The sequence below is a fragment of the Corythoichthys intestinalis genome, chromosome 14, assembly GCF_030265065.1.
Source record: "Corythoichthys intestinalis isolate RoL2023-P3 chromosome 14, ASM3026506v1, whole genome shotgun sequence".
In the NCBI taxonomy this organism is placed as follows: domain Eukaryota; kingdom Metazoa; phylum Chordata; class Actinopteri; order Syngnathiformes; family Syngnathidae; genus Corythoichthys; species Corythoichthys intestinalis.
This window is the reverse complement of record NC_080408.1, coordinates 15,864,732-15,886,892: the sequence shown is the minus strand read 5'-3', so window position 1 is coordinate 15,886,892 and position 22,161 is coordinate 15,864,732. Positions and strand designations below refer to the sequence as shown.

At 40.6% G+C, this 22,161-nt stretch overlaps 1 protein-coding gene across 1 annotated transcript; it reads left to right on the top strand.

Moving 5' to 3' along the window:
• Positions 1-2,044: 2,044 nt before the first annotated feature.
• dcaf8 (DDB1 and CUL4 associated factor 8) lies at positions 2,045-21,860 on the top strand. The gene is made up of 13 exons (XM_057857425.1): positions 2,045-2,245; positions 2,649-2,704; positions 2,777-2,836; positions 7,292-7,944; positions 9,017-9,157; positions 9,236-9,330; positions 11,870-11,980; positions 12,253-12,383; positions 14,930-15,037; positions 15,122-15,252; positions 17,148-17,267; positions 17,348-17,464; positions 19,884-21,860. The coding sequence occupies exons 2-13, from the start codon at positions 2,668-2,670 to the stop codon at positions 19,989-19,991; spliced, it is 1,812 nt and encodes a 603-aa protein (XP_057713408.1). The 5' UTR covers positions 2,045-2,245; positions 2,649-2,667; the 3' UTR covers positions 19,992-21,860.
• The last annotated feature ends 301 nt before the right edge of the window (positions 21,861-22,161 follow it).

Sequence of the window (22,161 nt, the reverse complement as noted above, 5' to 3'; positions counted from 1 at the left end):
AGTCCATACAAAAAAAATAGCTGAAGCAAACATAAACAGAAGTCAACAAACGAAGACCCACATGAGTGCATCCAATGTTGTGAAAGGCACGAGTATACAAAAAAAAAAGGCTTGAAGGGAACATCCGATGAGGGGTTAAACAAATAGCTAGTCTGGTTATCTTATTTTTAAGATAATGTCTAGCCTGCTTTACTAACGGCTTTTGGAGGGGAAAAATGACAGACTCACCAGAAACCAATTACAAGAAAATAAAAGCTGAACCATCGTTGTAACAGGTGTACCGAAAGCTGCACCTGCTACAGTGCACCTTAATTTACGATATACCAACCATCAAAGCAAAGCAACCATTGCAGTTTCTTCCGAAATTACATTTTCTAGTTTATTGTAAGTTGCACATAAACGTGAACACTAAGGGTGTAACGGTACATGTATTTGTATTGAACGGTTTCGGTACGTGGTGCTCGGTTCGGAACGGAGGCGTACTGAATGAGTTTCTGACGTAATGTAACCCTTAATTTTCAAAGCTGTGAGTCGATCGGGTTACAGTTTCTTTGTGTAGATTATGTTTACTCCGTCTTCTCTATTATAATGAGGACCAACACGGTACGACAGTATAACCCAGAAACGTCAACGGTGCGACAACGTGGCTGCCGCGAGAACGCAGTGAAACGCACGCGTTAAAGTCAATCAGCCAATGCACACCAGTCGCAGTGTGGCTGCGCATTAGATGCGTCCCAGAAGCGGCTCAACACGACGCACGCGAAAAGAACGGCAGAGTTGATTATTTGACGCGAGACGCGACCCTCCTGCGTCAATATTACTACCGGTAGCTAGGATCGGGCAGACCGGAAGTCACTCCTGTAAAAATACGGTGGATCCGGTCGATTTCCAAACTAATATGCAATCGTAACCCACTTTTTGAGTCCATCAAATCTCTTGAGTGGTAGATCGGGGCACAGTTGACTTGTCTTTGTTGATTTACTGCTGTCTTCTCTGCTATAATAATAACCAACACAGCCCCGTGTTCAATACAGAACCTTCCTACCTCAACAAAACGAGTAGGAAGTAATATTCACATAGGAACTAAAGTTATACAACATAAAATATACAATATAAATTAATACTACATCACATCTGTAAAATATAAACACATAATAAAATAAATAATAGCCCATTTAAAAATATATATATTCAAATGAGCTAAAACACCTGTAATTAAATAATAATAATACACAGATCCTGCCTACACAATTAAATTTATGAATTTCTGTGTGGCGCTTTAACTTGAGAAAATCTACCAATAAAGCTTTTGAAAACCGTTCATAAGGGGAAAAAATGATTCATTGAGGCATGTCATTTGTAAAATACATGTTAAAATCTTTGTCATTGGGATTGCTTTTCTCTTTGGCACAGGACTTCTTTTTTCTTCTTTGTTTCAGAAAGAAAGCTGACCAATACGCGGGGTCTGAAAGGCAAATTGTTGTTGGATTCTCTTTAAATACCCGCTACTTTTTGAGCAGAATTCTAGCTTTGCTACTTTTTGAATTCTAGCTTTGTATAGGCTAATGTTCCTATTGTTGAAAGCACAAAGGTGTGTAATAAACAACTACCACATTTATACTTTGCATTTTTTTTATTACTGTACCGAAAATGAACCGAACCGTGACCGCAAAACCGAGGTACGTACTGAACCGAGATTTTTGTGTACCGTTACACCCCTAGTAAACACACAAAAATACGTCACCTCTTAAGTTGCAACAACCTAATTCTAAACCAAATCATAGTCTAAAAGGCAAAATAAAAAATAGTGTCAAAACATAAACAGAATTTGCAGGCACAAAAAGTTTAGACCAGTATAGGCTGTTATTTCTTTCTTTTCTCTTCCGGGTTTCAATACCCCTCCAAACATAATTTAGACGTGTCTCATTTTTTCGGGAAAAAAAGTTAAAATCGTCACAATAGGATCTTTTATTTCTTATATCTTCCGCTGCTGCTTCTTCAGTATTGTGGCAGGGAAGAAAAAAAAAACGCCATATCCTACGTCATCGGAAGTTTCCCCCCACCCAAATAGAAGCTGACCCGTCAAAATATAAACAGCAGTCGACCTTGTTTGAACGCTGCATAGTTCGTTTTCTGTAAACTTGATGCACAATGCGGCGTCTTTTCTGTCAAGGTTTGGGCGGCCGAGGCGCAGTGTGACATCGGAAAGCTTCCAAATAAAAGATTATAAGGACTGAGCTTTTAAGTAAGTGAAAGAAGTGCGCTGAGTCGGGCCTGTGAGTCAGTCGAGGTAAAACAAAACTGCTAAGGCTAAGTTAGCTCCTGCGTGTGCGTGTGTGACCAAACAGGTGTTAGGAACAACAACAATAACAGCTGTGTTGTAGTAGAGATTTTGACAACCGCGCGGAAACTATCCAGTCATATCTATATGCCCATATTATCGGTCCTCAACACGTCAAACCGAGTTTTAGTGATGCCGTCACAAAGAATGCGAGGGTAAATTGGGTGGTATTAGCTTGCTGGTTAGCCTGACTAGCAGGTTGCAAACGTCTTACAGTACACACATACTCAGAAGGGGACATTGCTAGCTTAAGTCAACGTGACCACTTTAAGTTACCTGTATTTCTCCCAACTTACATGTGTAACAGACTCGCCTTTACAGACATCATGGCAGAAACAGAAGGCAGTTCTACGTCGCACAACGGTAACTCGACTGTAAAACAACCTGTGGTAGACATTTCTGCTCGTTTGTGACCATTGCATGGTTGTTCTATAGGGATCTCTGGGGAGGAAGAGGCCGGCGGAGATCAACACAAAGATGAAGGCAAACACAGTGGTAATTCCTGTATTATTTTACTCCTATTTTTTTTTGTAAATTACGAGGTAGCAATGTGACAGTTTGAAGATAAACGCGACAAAATATGCTACTAAAGAACTTATCAGGTGTAATGTCAAGCAATAACACAGGAAATGCAGTATGATTTCAGAATAGAAAGCATCTTTTAGGTGTTCCGCTGTTCATTCGACTCAGAAAAACTTTAAATTGCACTTTCAAAACATGTTCAGGTAAACCAAAGTGCTTTACATAACATGTAACATTAAAAATAAAAGAGATAAGTTACATGTTGCTTTACAAAACATGTAACATAAATATATATTTGTTATATATTTCTTTTCTATTTAAATCATTGATTAAATATTACAGTGGGGCAAATAAGTATTTAGTCAACCACCGATTGTGCAAGTTCTACTTGAAAAGACTAGAGAGGCCTGTAATTGTTACCATGGGTAAACCTCAACCATGAGAGACAGAATGTGGGTAAAAAAAACAGAAAATCACATTCTTTGATTTTTAAAGAATTTATTTCCAAATTAGAGTGGAAAATAAGTATTTGGTCACTTACAAACAAGCAAGATTTGTGGCTGTCAAAGAGGTTTAACTTTTTCTAACGAGGTCTAACGAGGCTCCACTCGTTACCTGTATTAATGGCACCTGTTTTAACTCATTATCGGTATAAAAGACACCTATCCATAATCTCAGTCAGTCACAATCCGAACTCCACCATGGCCAAGACCAAAGAGCTGTCGGAGGACACCAGAGACAAAATTGTAGACCTGCACCAGGCTGGGAAGACTGAATCTGCAATAGGTAAAACGCTTGTTGTAAAGAAATCAACTGTGGGAGCAATTATGAGAAAATGGAAGAGATACAAGACCACCAATAATCTCCCTCGATCTGGGGCTCCATGCAAGATCTCACCCCGTGGCATCAAAATGATAACAAGAACAATGAGCAAAAGTCCCAGAACCACACGGGGGGACCTAGTGAATGACCTACAGAGAGCTGGGACCACAGTAACAAAGGCTACTATCAGTAACACAATGCGCCACCACTCAAATCCTGCCCTGCCAGACGTATCCCCCTGCTGAAGAAAGTACACTTCCAGGCCCGTCTGTGGTTCGCTAGAGAGCATTTGTATGATCCAGAAGAGGACTGGGAGAATGTGTTATGGTCAGATGAAACCAAAATAGAACTTTTTGGTGGAACACAGGCTCTTGTGTTTGGAGGAGAAAGAATACTGAATTGCATCCAAAGACCACCATACCCACGGTGAAGCATGGGGGTGGAAACATCATGCTTTGGGGTTGTTTTTTCTGCAAAGGGACCAGGACGACTGATCTGTGTAAAGGAAAGAATGAATGGGGCCATGTATGGAGAGATTTTGAGTGAAAATCTTCTTCCATCAGCAAGGGCATTGAAGATGAGACAAGGTCTTTCAGCATGACAATGATCCCAAACACACAGCCAGGGCAACAAAGGAGTGGCTTCACAAGAAGCATTTCAGGGTCCTGGAGTGGCCTAGCCAGTCTCCAGATCTCAACCCCATAGAAAATCTGTGGAGGGAGTTGAAAGTCCGTGTTGCCCAACAACAGCCCCAAAACGTCACTGCTCTAGAGGGGATCTGCATGGAGGAATGGGCCAAAATGCCAGCAACAGTGTCTGAAAAGCTTGTGAAGAGTTACAGAGAACGTTTAGCCTTTGCTATTGCCAACAAAGGGTACATAACAAAAGTATTGAGATGAACTTTTGCTATTGACCAAATACTTATTTTCCACCATGATTTGCAAATAAATTCTTTAAAAGTCAAACAATGTGATTTTCTGTTTTTTTTTTTCCACATTCTGTCTCTCACGGTTGAGGTTTACCCATGTTGACAATCACAGGCCTCTGTAATATTTTCAAGTGGGAGAACTTGCACAATTAGTGGTTGACTAAATGCTTATTTGCCCCACTGTATGTTCTATGTATGTTCTGACCCCGCTCTGGCGCACTAAAGGCTACACTACGTACGTGCCCTGAAGCGGGAAATTAGAATCGGTCATCTCTAAACATGGCGAGTCGTCATAAAACGGGTGCGCAGAAAAGAAAAGAAAAACGACATTAGAGCTGAAACGAGTACTCGAGTAACTCGAGTTTAAAAACTGAAAAATTTTATTCACCTCGAGTAATCGTTTATTTTGACAGCTCTAAGCATCACATTTTGCTCGGACTACTTTTAATGCGGGACAACGCGCTGTCACGTGCGGAGAGGAAGAAGGAAAAAAAAAAAAACTTACTGCAGCTGACAGCCGCCACAAACGACGCTGACGTTGCCAAATACTAGCCCGCACGATGCTACGTAGGTAACAGCTAGCGTCTGATGCGTCTCATAAAGATCACATGTATGTTGAACTAGATGCGCAATGACAGACTTGGCCGCGTCTGGGCAGCGTTATTAAACAGCCGCCATCTTAAAGCAGTACAGCGCTAAGCGCTAGTAAAGAGCGCTAAGCGCTAATAAATAAGATTAACGTTACTGTCGCTACTAGCTCACGTAAAGTTAGCCCTGCGGGGGGCTAGGTTTCAATTAATTATGACCACTGTCGATGCGTGGTTAACGTGTCTTACATACAGGCTTTAACATAACATAGCAATGTGGAGTGATGAGGGTGTAAAATAAAAACTTTATCATGCTAACTATCAATTTTAGCTCAGTAGTCATTGCTGGATAAAACACCAAGTAGCAATGGTCCCTAATGTGCTCCAGTACAGCCTGTATCATACATTTATTTTGAACACTGCAAAAAAATCAAAATTCTATCAGGACTTACAGTTTAGACTAACTTAAAACTTAACTAGAACTTAAAAATGGCCTGACACAAAGAGAAATTCAATTGAAACACGTGGGAAAAAATCCTAACTTTTAAGTGATGTGTGTTATCAAGCGTAACGGCATTTTTAGGTAATATATATATATATATATATATATATATATATATATGTATATATAATTTTTTAAAAAATAAGATCTAAAAGTTTTTTGAGTGAAAGCAGTGAATTAGTTTTTTTTTTTTTTTTTAAATTCTAGCGACATCTGAGATGCAATTGTTGGCTGTTTTCAACAATATACATCGAAAATATAGACATTGATTGACTGAAAATGGTTCAAGATTAGATGAAATGTCTTGTTTTCTCATGTATATTTATAATTGCTCTTCACCTAAAAATATATTTGTTTTATCCGATTACTCGATTAATCGATAGAATTTTCAGTCGATTACTCGATTACTAAAATATTCGATAGCTGCAGCCCTAAACGACATAGAGATGAAGATCATAGAGGTGAACCATAAAAAAATGATGAAGTGTTTAAAAGGGGGACAAGAAGCCAGAGAATTAGGGCTAGAGTTGACTGTGGATGGTGATGTCTGTAAGTGAACAATAGCCGCTAACACTGAACGTTTATATTCCGCGGTATGACAAGACATACTGCTCGCGTTGAGCCGAGGAGAGAGAAAGTGATGGGAGATCAGGGATATATGTTAGTCTGTGGGGAGCAGGTTCGTGAGGCTGAACAGACTCTGATCCGGCGGCTGGATTTATCTTGGTTTTACAACAAGTAAAATGAAAATAATAAAAAAAAACTACCTACGCTTCAACTTATCACAGGGCAGGCTTAACAACCTGGGCAGGCTTAACAACCTAGCCATGCTCTCCATTGAGCGTGAGCTTGCTCAAAAACAGTATTTCACTGATGTTATAAATGACCTTGCTGTCAAAAAATCTAGGCCTCTCACTGTTTGAGGGCTTGATGTGGTCCAGGGATGTGGAGGGGGCAGGCACAGGATGTTTAGTTATACTGTTTTGTTGCTTAGCAGGCAGGCATAGCATTCTCAGTTGTATTGTATTGTAGCCTACATGGGACAATAGATGTAAATTGTTTGTTTATATTGTGCCGCATCACATTAGGGTCTGTTAAATTCCACTGTGCATCTCAAATAATTTGAAAATTTACACTGTCATTGCTTGCAAAGCATTAAAAGTACTGCGTATGCTGTTGTGACAAGCTGGTGGGAGGGGTGGGGTGGGCTGTGTTGGGGGGGGGGGGGGGGGGTCCTATAATACTCTCTTGTCCCCTGCAAGTCTGTTGACAGCCCTGAGTAATAGTCTCTAAAATGCCTCTTTCAAATCACCAAAGGTCTTTACCTACGTTATGTTGGAAATGTGTTAGGTTACGCTCCAGTTTTGACACTTTTCCATATTAACACCCAATCCCATAAACATGAGGAATGGTGACTATAGATCCTGCCTGAGCATGACAATGTGGATACATGTCTGTTAATAATAAAGTCACTGAAACACCACAAAGGCATCTATGCTGACTGAACATGAAAAAAGGACTACTATTATCTTCCCACTGCACTTTTTTGTAAGTCACATTCTGAACTATCCATGTTTTTCTCAATGCAGAGCTAACCTCCATGAGTGTTGTTCTACCTCAAGACAATGGAGAGGCATCTGGTGATAGGAATGTACTGGAAAGTGAGCTGAAGGAGGAGGAAGATGAAGAGGAAGACACAGACAGCATGGATGGCAGTGGCCTCTTCTCCTTGACGGAGGACGGCGATCGAGAGAGCGAGGGAGGCGGTCAAGAAAGAGGGAAGGATGGTGGGAGAAGGGCAGCACGGAAGAGGAACAGACCATGTGGTGGTGGCACCGGTAACAACAGGTCCTCCAGCTCGGACGAGGAGCTAAAAGATGAGGATGAGGACGACAAAGACGATGAAGACGACGATGAGACAATGGAGGCGTGGCTGGGTGCTGAACTCCAGGATCTCCGCGGGCCAGCGTGGCGTGCAATTCCCTCACTGCGCTGCCGGGAGCTCGGAAAGGACTTACAGCAGTTCGTGAGGCGGGTGTGCGGCTCCCGCTGCCTGGTGCAGAGGCTGGAGCTGCAGGGCCGACTGGAGAGTCACTCAGGCTGTGTCAACACACTGCACTTTAACCCGTCTGGCACACGTCTGGCGTCCGGTAGCGATGATCTGCGTGTTATCATCTGGAACTGGGCCAACTGCCGTCCAGAGCTGGAGTTTGACAGTGGGCACAAGAACAATGTCTTTCAGGTGAACGGTCAAACATTTTCTACATTATCAGCATTTCTAAAATTATATGTTTAGTGTATGAACTAATGACAATAAAGTGGTAATACTCTCTATTTGTGGACACTAGTCCATGTTACACAATATTCTATTTCTGGGTATAAAGTTATAAGGACACAATGTTTTATTTCTGAGTACTGTAATTTCTGGACTATAAGGCGCACCTGACTATAAGCCGCCACCCACCAAATTTGACACGAAAACAGCATTTGTTCATAGATAAGCCGCACTGGACAACAAGCCGCAGCTGTCCTCACTGTATTATAGGATATTTACACCAAAATATAATAACCGGTAACACCAAATGAGCCACCATGAAGCTTTGAACCAATTGGATGCAAAGCTTCTTTGCTTCAAGAAGCTTCAATTGGCCATCACTGCTCCCTTGGGGGAGACAGTCAACCTCTGCTGCCACCCGCTGTCAACACTGTTGTCGTCACTGTTCTCGGGCTACAAATATTAAATAACAATCAAAATTCATGTTCTGTGCTGGTTATTTCTTCACTCTTCCAGTTGTTTACTAAATTGCTAGCTCTGGTATTTGGTAAAACTTTATTTGACAGTGGCACCATAAAACTGTCATAAGACCATCATAATTATGACATGACACTGCCATGAGCATTAATGACATCATGACAGATGTCATTTTGTGTCATCCGGCAAATTATCTCACTTTTGAATAGATGCAAAAGATCCGAGCTGGCCATATATGTGGTGTTGGTGACGTAATTTGCCAGATGATACTTAATGACATCTGTCATAAGCATTTATTAACAGCCATGATAATGTCATTATCATGTCATAATTATGGCAGTCTTATGACACCGTTGTCAAAGTGTTAATTATTAACCCAAATAAATCAACAAATAAGCCGCACTGGAACCGCAGGATTCAAAATGAGGGAAAAAGTAGCGGCTTATATCCGAAAATTACGGTATATACTTATGACACAAGTCCTTGTTTCCAGCACATCTTTTTACTCAAGTCTCATAAATAAAATTTTCGCTGGAATATATTTTTTTGTTTTTCTCACCAGGCCAAGTTCCTACCTCACAGTGGCGATTCTACCCTAGCAATGTGTGCCCGGGACGGTCAGATCCGAGTGGCTGAGCTTTCCGCCACCCAATGCTGCAAGAACACCAAGCGGGTGGCACAGCACAAAGGGGCTGCACACAAGGTCCAGAACGCACCCAGCCCTCGCATTTCAGAACTTGTCAATATGTTCTCTCTCAAAGTTTCGTTCTTTTTAAATCAGTTAGCCCTAGAGCCTGACTCGCCGTGCTCATTCCTGTCAGCGGGGGAGGACGCCATGGTATTTGGAATCGATCTCCGACTCGACCGTCCAGCCAAGTAAGTGTTAGTGTCAGTTAAGCAAATGTTTGTCTTGTGCGTCGAGCAAATGAGTCAATTTCATGATACCTTTGATTGCAGCCTAACAGGACTACTCTAGGCTTTTTAATTCCTTGTGATCATTCGCAGCAATTTAAGGAATTCCTAAACTTAAAGTGGGGTAAATAAGTACGTAGTCAACCACTAATTGTGCAAGTTCTCCCACTTGAAAATATTAGAGAGGCCTGTAATTGTTAACATGGGTAAACCTCAACCATGAGAGACAATATGGAGAAAAAAACCCAGAAAATCACATTGTTTGATTTTTAAAGAATTTATTTGCAAATCATGGTGGAAAATAAGTATTTGGTCAATACCAAAAGTTCATCTCAATAATTTGTTATGTGCCCTTTGTTGGCAATAACGGAGGCCAAACGTTTTCTGTAACTCTTCATAAGCTTTTCACACACTGTTGCTGGTATTTTGGCCCATTCCTCCATGCAGATCTCCTCTAGAGCAGTGATGTTTTGGGGCTGATGTTGGGCAACATGGACTTTCAACTCCCTCCACAGATTTTCTATGGGGTCGAGAACTGGAGACTGGCTAGGCCACTCCAGGACCTTGAAATGCTTCTTACGAAGCCACTCCTTTGTTGCCCTGGCTGTGTGTTTTCGATCATTGTCATGCTGTTTTCGATCATTGTCATGCTGAAAGACCCAGCCACGTCTCATCTTCAATGCCCTTGCTGATGGAAGGAGATTTTCACTCAAAATCTCTCGATACATGGCCCCATTCATTCTTTCCTTTACACAGATCAGTCGTCCTGGTCCCTTTGCAGAAAAACAGCCCCAAAGCATGATGTTTCCATCCCCATGCTTCACAGTGGGTATGGTTTTCTTCGGATGCAATTCAGTATTCTTTCTTTCTCCAAACACAAGAGCCTGTGTTCCACCAAAAAGTTCTATTTTGGTTTCATCTGACCATAACACATTCTCCCAGTCCTCTTCTGGATCATCCAAATGCTCTCTAGCGAACCGCAGACGGGCCTGGACGTGTACTTTCTTCAGCAGGGGGACACGTCTGGCAGTGCAGGATTTGAGTCCCTGGCGGCGCATTGTGTTACTGATAGTAGCCTTTGTTACTGTGGTCCCAGCTCTCTGTAGGTCATTCATTAGGCCCCCCCCCCGTGTGGTTCTGGGTTCTTGTTATCATTTTGACGCCACGGGGTGAGATCTTGCACGGAGCCCCAGATCGAGGGAGATTATCCAGTGCTCTTGTATGTCTTCCATTTTCTAATAATTGCTCCCACAGTTGATTTCTTTACAGATATGTCCAAAGTCCGGCCCGTGGTCAAATTTCATCCGGCCCGCAGCCTCTGTCATAAAACCCATAACGTCTGGCCCGCACATAGATTTAATAAATTGAGCGGCATATGAAGTAGCTTGCACTAAATGCTGTTCCTCATTTACCTACTAGAGGGCAGCAGCACTCTGAGTGACATCACTGCATGTGACGCTTTACCCCAAATTTTCGGAAAGTTGACTATGAGGGCCGGCGCTTCAAGGGTAGATGGAAATTGGACCATTACTTCACTGAAATCCACAACAACTGTGTCTGCCTCATTTGCCAGGAGACAGTGGCTGTTTTTAAAGAGTTCAATGTCAAGAGATATTACCAAATGAGACACGCTGACATGTACGACAAGATTGCAGGGAAGGAACGCTACGAGAAATTGAAGCAACTTAAAGCTAGTTTAAGAAAAAAAAGTTAAGTGAATATTCAACTGCATGTGATATGCATGTTTCAAATGAACCAAAACACATGCTTAACACTGTTGAAATTATAATAAAAAAGCAAATATGAAACAGAATGGCTTGCTAAAATTTGTTTGAATACATTGTTGGTGTACGTAAAGAACCTCAGCCAAGGTCGGCCCTCCAGATTTTTACCACACCAAATCTGGCCCCCTGTGCAAAAGGTTTGGACACCCCTGCTTTACACCAAGCGTTTTACCTATTGCAGATTCAGTCTTCCCAGCCTGGTGCAGGTCTACATTTTTGTCTCTGGTGTCCTTCGACAGCTCTTTGGTCTTGGCCATAGTGGAGTTTGGAGTGTGACTGACTGAGCTTGTGGACAGGTGTCTTTTATACCGATAATGAGTTAAAACAGGTGCCATTAATACAGTTAATGAGTGGAGCCTCGGTAGACCTCGTTAGAAGAAGTTAGACCTCCTTGACAGCCAGACGTCTTGCTTGTTTGTAGGTGACCAAATACTTATTTTCCACTCTAATTTGGAAATAAATTCTTTAAAAATCAAACAATGTGATTTTCTGTTTTGTTATGTTTTTTTCACATTCTGTCTCTCGTGGTTGAGGTTTACCCATGTTGACAATTACATGCCTCTCTAATCTTTTCAAGTAGGAGAACTTGCACAATTGGTGGTTGACGAAATACTTATTTTCCCTTACTTATTTGTAAATCTTAAGTTTTCCCATGCTTGGGTAATTTTGATGAGCCAACACCTGTTTAAAATTCTTACTCCCTCAACTCTGGTTTACAGCAAGCTAGTGGTGGTGAAGGAGGGTGACAAAAAAGTGGGCCTCTACACCATCTATGTTAACCCAGCTAAGACGCAACACTTTGCGGTCGGTGGGAAGGATCAATACGTCAGGTATGATTGTGTAATGTGTGCCGACATAAATATGTGATGTGCTCAGCAGTCCTTTAGACCAATGTGTCCCCAGTGAACTACCAAGTAGTTGCGATTTGGCATTCATTCTTAATTACTATTTTTTAGCTAGATGAGCAAAGATTAAAATAAAATGTAGTAAACAAATACTAATTGTCAAACTAACGAAGTGTAATTTGCTGATTTCCATGCACGAATATGCACCGGCACAGTGGTTGGTAATCACTGCCCTTGATGTAATTGTTGCTTCGTAGGATTTACGACCAGAGAAAGATAAACGAGAACGACAACAACGGCGTGCTGAAAAAGTTTTGCCCCTCGCATCTGGTGTCCAGCGAGTCTAAAACCAACATCACCTGCCTGGTGTACAGCCACAACGGCACAGGTACGCATGGATTACAACTAGAGATGTCCCGATCACATTTTTTTTTCCACCCGAGTTTGAGGATCTGCTGACACCGAGTACTGATCCAATACCTTTGCAATTTATTGATGACAAAACGTACATTTCTTTGTAGGCACATAGACTTCATAATGATATTGGTGGGGTGCGGGGCCGATTAATAGGGGGCCTGCATTGTTGGCGTGGCCGTCAAAGCTGACCGAGTGGAATCACAAAGAGCTTTTTTCTTTGAAAATTCTTGTGAATAAATGCTTAAATCTCTGAATTCTTTATAAATATGGACGTAAAATGGTCTCGATTCTTGGTCTAAAGCAACGGGAAAAAAACGAGCAGTTAGCATTTATTTTATGTAAATATGTCGAAGTACGATGCGAGTCTTAGTCAATACCATATGTAAACAGAGCTTTTCCGGTGAAAATTCCTGTGAATAAATGTTAAATCCCTGAATTCTTTATAGATACGGACGTAAAACAGTCTTGATTCTTTGTTAAAAGAGCAAAGAACCGGGCAGTTAGCATTTATTTTAAATATGTCGAATGTGCTGCTAGTCTTTGAATGCCGCCTTATCATCACAAAGACCTTTTTCCGTTAAATTCTTGTGAATAAATGCTTAAATCATTGAATTCTTGATAGATATGGACGTAAAACAGTCTCAATCCTTGATTAAAAGCAAAAAAAAAAACAACTTGCAGTTAGCATTTATTTCATTTTATTCACTGACACTAAGCAACAACCTGTGGGAAGGGTTCAGCCTTGCAGCTGCAAGCGAGGGATTTTGCCCTGCATTTTTGGGACGTAAAAAATAGCTAATACCTTCGGGAAGCTATGATGGACAATTTTTGCGGTTTTGAAACCGTGACGTTTTCATACCATGGTATACCTTGAAACCGGTAATCAGCACAAGTCTGTTTCTTTGTTTCGTTTGACTATATTCTTGTCCATCTAAAATACAGTATTTTGTAGCCATTAAAAAAATCTCAAAAAATCTTTTTCCGCCCGTTTCTGATCCTCTAAAAAAGTTTCTTATGACGACATTCTTATAAATTTCATTTTGTTGCTTTGTAGCCCTTAAATAAAAATGGAATATCTTAAAAACCCAATCACGTTCACCCAATTCCTATCATCTAAAGATTACGTGCTCAGGCCTGTATTTCCAATCACGTGATCGTCTAGGGGACATCGCTAATTGTTTTACCTCTGTATTACCGAATTGGCCCGAATATAAGACGGTGTTTTTTTGCATTGAAATAACACTGAAAAAGCGTGCGGTGTCGACATTATACCCATTCACGACGCTAGATAGCGCCAGATCTCATAGAAGTGATGTTCTGTCATGACAGATCTCAGCTACTCTCCCCATTCACGACGCTAGATGGCACCAGATATCATTGAAGCAATGTTCTCTCATAACAAATCTCAGCTACTCTTTTAGTTTAACCAGTTTGCATTATTTTATTGCAATGTTTTTCCTTATTCAGATTTGTTTCAAGACTACAGTTACAGTTAGACTTCACTTTGATGGTTAACGCAGTTATTGCAATTTTGTTGTTATATCACAATAGACTGGTCTATTTACATTTCAAAAACCAGAAGCAATTAATTTACGAATGTGATTGCACTTAAGTTTACATATTTAAATGTTCAGATATTAAGATTTGAATGAGGCAAAAGAACATGCTTTTTCTCTCAAATATATCGTTATAATCATTTGTTTCGGATGTACTGTAATTATTTTCTGTATAAAAATTAATTTGGTGTTCAAAAAGTATTTTTTTCAAACTTGAGTCTTGACAAAGAGGGGGTCGTCTTATAATCAGGGCCGTCTTATATTTGGGCCAATACGGTAATTTTTATGGTAATCTCACCGCCACTAACAGCGATAGACGCCCAATCTAATTCTATTGGGTGCTTGGCAGGGATCGTTCTTTCCAGCCCCAGTCAAATTGGATTGGATGTCTATCGCCGCCAATGTTAGCCTATGAGTTATTACTTCAAAACAGAAATAAAATAAATACATTTTAAAAACCCGATTTTACCACCCGATTCCAATCTTATAAAATTGATGTGATCGGGCCCAATTTCCGATCACATTATCAGATCGTGGACATCCCTAATTAAAACATGTACAGTAAATAGCATGACAAGGCTTTATTGAGCCTTGCCACTGATGGCAAAAAGCTTTGATACCCGAAAGGTGTTGGTAATTGCCTGTAGATGCTGTAAGATGGCTGCAAATATGGAAACCAAAAATCGGTTAGGACTTATTTACTGTGGTCTGTAACAACAGATCAACAATAATCAGTAAACACCAATTATCTTGCTTGTACACTACCATGAGGCTGTTATATAAGATATATTCTACACTACTAATCCTTTAGGACATTTGGGACAAATTTTATTGTCTTAAAATTTAAGATAAATTCAAGACAAACATCTTTCATATTAGACTCATAACTAGTACCAGCTCACAAATTTGCAAATGCCCAAATGTAAATTCAGTGGTTCACTGTATTATTATTTTCATTTAGAGCTGTTAGCCAGTTACAATGATGAAGACATCTACCTGTTTGACGCCAACCACAGCGACGGCGCTGACTACTGCAGGAGATATAAAGGACACCGCAACAATGCAACAGGTGGAACGACCTGTCTGCTCAAACGCATATCACGCTCTCAAATCACTTTTTTCTTGATTAATGTTTTCCTAATTAACCCGGCAGTAAAGGGCGTGAACTTCTACGGGCCTTGCAGCGAGTTTGTGGTGAGCGGCAGCGACTGCGGACACATCTACCTTTGGGACAAAGACTCGGCCCGCATCGTCCAGTTCATGGAGGGTGACAAAGGCGGAGTGGTGAGCACTGGCCGTCCGATTACTTTGGGTACATACGTGAAACCGTGGTTGTTCATTTTTGAAGTAATGACTCCAGAGGGTTTTATGTAGAGGCGTGCGAAATTTCCGATTCTTAGATTATTCGTGATTCGGCCGTGAAGATTCGAGAACGATTCACAAACATTCAAATTCTGATTATTGAATTATACCAGGTAAAGCAGAACTAAAACACAGTCAACGCGGTCTTACAGGACGCAATGATGAACGGACCGAGAGCAAATATCATGTTCAACTCATGCCGCTAGATAAAAAAAACAAAAATACCTGACTGCGGCCGACAGCTGGTTCAAACAACAACCAGTTGCTAGTTGCTACAAACATACGGCTACATATGGATATAGTGGATAATCACATATATGCAGAACTAGATGCTAAATGACAGACGATGGCAGTGTTAGAACATATAAAGAGAACTAGATGCGAAATGACAGACTTGCCGTTTAGTAGTTGCCGCGTTGTAAACAGCCGCCATCTGAAAGCAGTAGACTTCTCTAGAAGGCTCCGTTGTACCGGACCTAATTAACTTTTTATCTAAAATACACCTAAATCGGCAAAATCTTGACTTGAATCTATCTTTAAATGATGGAACAGTTTTAAAACTTTGACATGTTGTAAGTAGGGGTGTGATACAATATCGAAATGGTGATATATCGTGATACTTTGTATCCCAACAGGTTATCGATATGCTCCTGCCAAGAATCGAGATATCGTTTTAAAAAGGTGTCAATGTCGAAAAAAAATAAAATAAAAAGGAACCAACAAGTTGCTACCAAAATCTTCCACCATAACAGTGTCTCAGTTAACTCTAAGGCTGCATTGACGGTGCAAGACGCCCAATCCATTTAGACTGGGAACGTTCGTTCCTTCATTCAAAACCAGAGCATTTAGTCATTCTGTCCGATTTTCAGGGCATTTACAGGTCACTTGCGGTTCAGTTTAGGGCATTTACAGATCATTGAGTTTGAGTCACTGCCCAGAACAGGTGATTGCCAGGTCACTTCCTGTTCTGTAACTTGAACTGTAAGTGACCCATAAAATACCCCGAAATCAACAGGAAATAACTGAACATCAACAGGTAAATGACCTTAAATGGCCCAAAATTACCTCATTGCCTGGCACTGGCTGCCACTGATGGCCATAGACGTTCAATCCGTTTGAAGTGGGACGGATGGCAGCGCTGCCACCCTCCCAGTTCAAATGGATTGGACGTCTACTAGCGATAAACTCATTCCAATTCACAGCAGCAGCTTGTTTTTCTGTTTATTAGTTGTTTGTAGGATATCCTTGAAGGATTTCCTGACCAATGTATCAATAATTGTTGTATCGCCATATCGTCAGATCATCGTTATCGTGAGCTTTGTATCGCAAATCGTATCGTATCGTGAGGTACTAAGAGGTTCCCACTCCTAGTTGTAAGTAGACAAAAGGGAAATTATGGAATAACGGGAGCAATTTTATCAACTTTAACGGTTGATTCACGTCATTAAATTAATTGAATGTAGTTTAAAGCTGCTGATACAGAATGGGGACTTGAGTATTTTATTTAATGTTTTTAACTGTTAACTTGATACTGAAATATTAGTCCGGAAACGGCGACAGCTGAACGAAGTGCCGCTCTGCTGATGTCGCTTACGCGCGAGTCAACCGGAAAGGCGAAATTCCGCGCGTTCGCTTCTTATGTTAACCCTTTGTACTGACTCCATGTTCCAAAAGTGACTGCTGTTAAAACGTCTGGTTTAAGACTGGAGTCTGCAGCGTTAGGCATACAAACACACAGGCATAATCTATTGTAAAATGGCTGGTATGGTCTGTGTACTGTCCTTACTAAGACTTCTTGTTGGCCTGTTGTCTTGCAGGTAAACTGCTTGGAGCCACATCCCCACCTGCCCTGCATGGCTACCAGTGGTCTAGATCATGACATCAAGCTGTGGGCCCCCACTGCCGAGGCGCCCACTGGACTTAAAGGCCTCAAAGAGGTACTGACTTCTAACCCAAGGTTCTTTTCACAGCCGCACGTGAAGTTAATTGTGTGGTTCTCATTGTGGTGTACCCGAAGGTGATGAAGAAGAACAAGCGGGAGCGAGACGAGGACAGCTTGCGACATGGTAACCATAACACCACCCAGCTGCTGTGGTTCCTAATGAGACAAATGAGGAACCGACGGCCGCCGGGGGTGAGCTAGAGGAGCTTTTTTCTACTTTGTACCGATGTACCAAATGAAGCGTCCTCATATTCATTAGAGGCGTGTGAAATTGCCGATTCTTAGATTATTCGTGATTCGGCCGTGGAAGATTCGAGAACGATTCACAAATATCCAAATTCCCATTATTGAATTATACCAGGTAAAGCGGAAGTAAAACACAGTCAGCGCAGTCTTTGGGACCCAATGAGGAACGGACCGAGAGTAAATATTAGAGATGTATGCCGATCGATCGGGTCCAATCACGTCATTTTCAAAGTATCGGAATCCGCAAAAAAATATCGGCCATGCCTTTTTTTAATATATATTTTTTTAATTAAGTCGTTTTCTAATTGTATTTAACGTTACAGACATAATATGTTACACTCATCCAGAGTCTTTAGTTTAGGCTTAAGGTAGGGTTATCAAATTTATCCCGCTAGCAGTTAATGCATGCGCTGCATGACCCACTCACGCATTGTCGCGCTCAATCTGTAATGGCGCCGTTTTACCTATATAGAGAGATCAAAGGCAGTGTAAAATGAGTAGAGTGATTTTTGGCAGCCTTTGGAGCCTTTTTTTTATTTGGCTAAAGCCTTACAATCCCTCTCCCTACAATTAGAAATATCATGGGAAGCAAGGTAGCAATTGATCTTTTTCTTAACACCTTATGTTATTTCCCAACGCAGAGAAGATATGTCAATTGGTAGCACTACGCACAGTCATGGTTCCACTTCCCATCATGCATTTGGACATGGCCACAGTATCATTTACTGAAAGCTCAACAAATACACTAGATGGCAATATTTAATCACAATATACAAAGTCACAACTCTTTCTATCCGTGGATCCCTCTCACAGAAAGAATGTTAATAATGTAAATGCCATCTTGAGGATTTATTGTCATAATAAACAAATACAGTACTTATGTACTGTATGTTGAATGTATATATTCGTTCGAGTTTTATTCATTTTTTTCTTAATGCATTGCCAAAATGTATATGATCGGGAAAAATTATCGGGAATGATTGGAATTGAATCGGAAGCAAAAAAAAAAAAAAAGCAATCGGCTCGGGAAATATCGGGATCGGCAGATACTCAAACTAAAACGATCAGGATCGGATTGGGAGCAAAAAGAACATGATCGGAACAACCCTACTATTAACTAGAGGCGTGCAAAATTTCCGATTCTTAGATTATTCGCGATTCGGCCGTGGAAGATTCGAGAACGATTCACAAACATCCAAATTCTGATTATTGAATTATACCAGGTAAAGCGGAAATAAAACGCAGTCAGCGCGGTCTTCGGGACGCAATGAGGAACGGACCGAGAGTAAATATCATGTGCAGCTAATGCCGCTAGGTAAAAAAAAAACAATAATGCCTGACTGCGGCCGTCAGCCGCTACATACAGCGCCCAGTTGCTAGTTGTTACACACATACGGCTATGGTAGATATCACATATATCTAGACTAGATGTCAAATGAAACTTTCCCGCGCTAGTAAACAGGCGCCATCTTAAAGCAGTAGACTTCTCTAGAAGGCTCTGTTGTAGAGGACCTAATTACTTTTTATCTAAAATACCCCTAAATCGGCAAAATCTTGACTTGAATCTATCTTTAAATGATGAAACAGTTTTCAAACTTTAACATGTCGAAAGTAGACATGAGGGAAATTATGGAATAACGGGCGCAATTTGACCAACTTTAACAGTTGATTCACAACATTAAATTAATTGAATGTAGTTTAAAGCTGCTGATACAGAATGGGGACTTGAGTATTTTATTTACTGTTTGTAACCGGTAACTTGATACTAAAATAGTAGTTTGGTTTATTTAGCCTGAGAGGATTTTTGAAACAAATATACAAAACATTAAAAAATGTTAAAAAATATTAAATATTAAAAAATGGGGGGAGGGGGGCATCAATAATCGATTTATAATCGAATCGGAGTCTCTGAATCGTAATCGAATCGTTAGGTGCCCAAAGATTCCCACCTCTAAATGAAATCCAAATGAATCAATAAATAAGCCGCACTGGAATGTAAGCTGCAGGATTCAAAATGAAGGAAAAACGTAACTGCTCATAGTCCGAAAATTACGGTATGTGGCTAAAAGTTAGCCAAAGAGGCAACAAACTGGGAGCATCATACCTTGTGGCGAACTGTATTGCTAAAGCCAAGAAATCTTTGACGATTAGGGAACTCATAATGCGACCAAGGAAGTTTAGGAGAGGCCTCTGTTGAAAAAAGGTTGATTCAGCGTAACTTAATGTTCATTTTTAGCTCAATCGTGTTATTTTATATTTACCGTAATTTTTTGCCACATGTTGCCGGTCCGTGAAAAAAAGTTTGGGGACCACCGACATATACTAGTGCACCATAGTTACATCCTTTCTTCTCGTCTCCATTCAGACCCGACGCGAAGGGGCTGACGCAGACACCGATGAGTCCTGGAGTTCGCCAGACACATCCGACGAAGAAGAGGGGGGTCCGGACCATGTCCAGTGCATGTCCTCTTGAGCCACATGTGCACACGAATATACACACACATATAATGTCCAATAAAAAGCAGGTATTCCAAAAAAATGTAAAAGAAACAAATGTTTCCCATAAAGGAAAGTGAAAGGTACACGCTATTAGAATTTTTTTTGTGGTTAGAAAATACAATATATCATATGTATGGGAAACAACTCAATAATTAATGTACACATTTTGTGATTCGTTGTGTGGGGGAAACAAATGTTAGCCAAATTCTCATTCTCAACATTTGATCTCCAAATTGAGTGATTTACAGAGGGAAAAAAATATTTTGGCTAATAAGGCAAAAACATGGTGCAGGGAGGAAAAAAAAAGGCATAAAATTCCAATTAAATTGCTTTGAGCAATGAGAGAAAAACAAGTCTGAAAACTGAATAGAATATACCGAAGTGGGGGTTGAATCGTGGAGATACTTGTCACTGGACAGCCGTGAGTCTGGCAGGAAATCACTCGTGAACCTTTTTCTGCACGAATGATCAGAAATTGTGGTCTGATCTGAATAAAAATCACAAGAATAAACAGTTTGCTTTAAATAATACGCAATCATGTTTTACTATTTTTTGTGAAGTTAACATGTCCACATTTCAAAATAACAGTGAAAAAGTGAGTACTTGGATTTTTGGCTTTTCCTTCCGTCCTGTGACGGGTTAAATTTTTAATACAAGACATTTTTGAGTAGTATTAATTCAAGCAAACTACTTATGCTTGTGACTTTGTTCATTAGACTACATTTGATCAGCAATTTATTCAGAAAAGAAATTTCATATGGTTCATACTTTTCGCTCCAAAAATACATGCATTGCTATGGTATAGTGCCCTTAAATTTAGTTCATCTTTGAGTACAGATTCATACTGACAGCCACTGTCACTGAAATGCACATACCTCTAATTTTTGTAATACAATCAATAGTAATACCCGCTTTTCATTGGACAAACATGATGCGTTTGTGTACTCTTTTGACATTATCAACACTGGCACACACAAATCAAGGCATACTGATGGTGCAGGATGCTGGCCACTGTGTAAAGACGTCGTGCTGTTTGATCTGTCCCATTTTTTGACTGCGGCCTCCAGATGTACACCAGCACGTAGCCACACTCCTTCCCATTGTAGTGATCGAGTTCAATCCCCGGATTGCTGCCACCCCTTCCGACTACTGAGTGCACTTTGAATCAGGGATGTTGCAGTTTGACACATGCGCTTAGTGATTTGATTTTTTTTTTTTTTTTTTTAAAGGAAGGGGCACTTCGGCTTAATTTCTGTTTGTCCATCTTTAACAGGAAGTGCTGCTCTGGCGTCTTTTACTGCATGCGTAACAGAGATGCCCCCCCCCCCCCAAGCCCCCCTCGGCAGTATGAACTGTTGGGGAGCAACAGCCTGCATTTTTTTTTGTAGTTAGGCCATTGGAAGGAAAACCAAACAGCATCTGAACGATGTGTGTGTGGGGGGGGGGTGTCATTGAATGATTGAGTGCTGGAATAGTTATTAGATTCCAGGGAGGATGGCGGTCTCGTTAGATGGGGTTGTCTTGTCAATTTGTGTTATGAGTAAAAGATGCCTGTTTCCAACCTCTTGTTTTCTGAAAATTCGTAATTGAATTGTAAATATATAAATATGAAAACTTAAAAAAAAAATTGGAATTCTGCAGTTCGATGTCACACATTTGACTGGTTTATGCAGCAGAGGTTTATATTGGATACGCCAACGTTATTTTTCTTTACAGTATTAGTGTCCATTCTACAGTGCTGTATTGTTTTGAAAATTCCCACAAGCTTAACATTAGAAAATGTCTTATTGCTTCTGTTGTAAATCTTAAGAATTGTGCAATAAAACAAAGATGCTACTCTTGATGCTTTTTGTCAGCCTATTTGCTACTATACAAACATCTCAAAGTGGTGAGAAGCTGTTTAGTGACTTATGCTGTTCATAGTCATTGTAACATTTTACCTTGGAGCACACAGTTATGACGTGGGAGGTGTGAGTCTGTAATTAGTTTTGGCGATTATTGCCGCACAAGTGCTAATAGCTGTTCAGCGCAATGAACAATAAAAATTAGGGATGTCCCGATCACATTTTTGCACCAGAGTCTGAATTGCCTGATTTTGAGAATCTGGTAATACCGAAGTGTTTAAAAAAAAAAGTAAAAAAAAT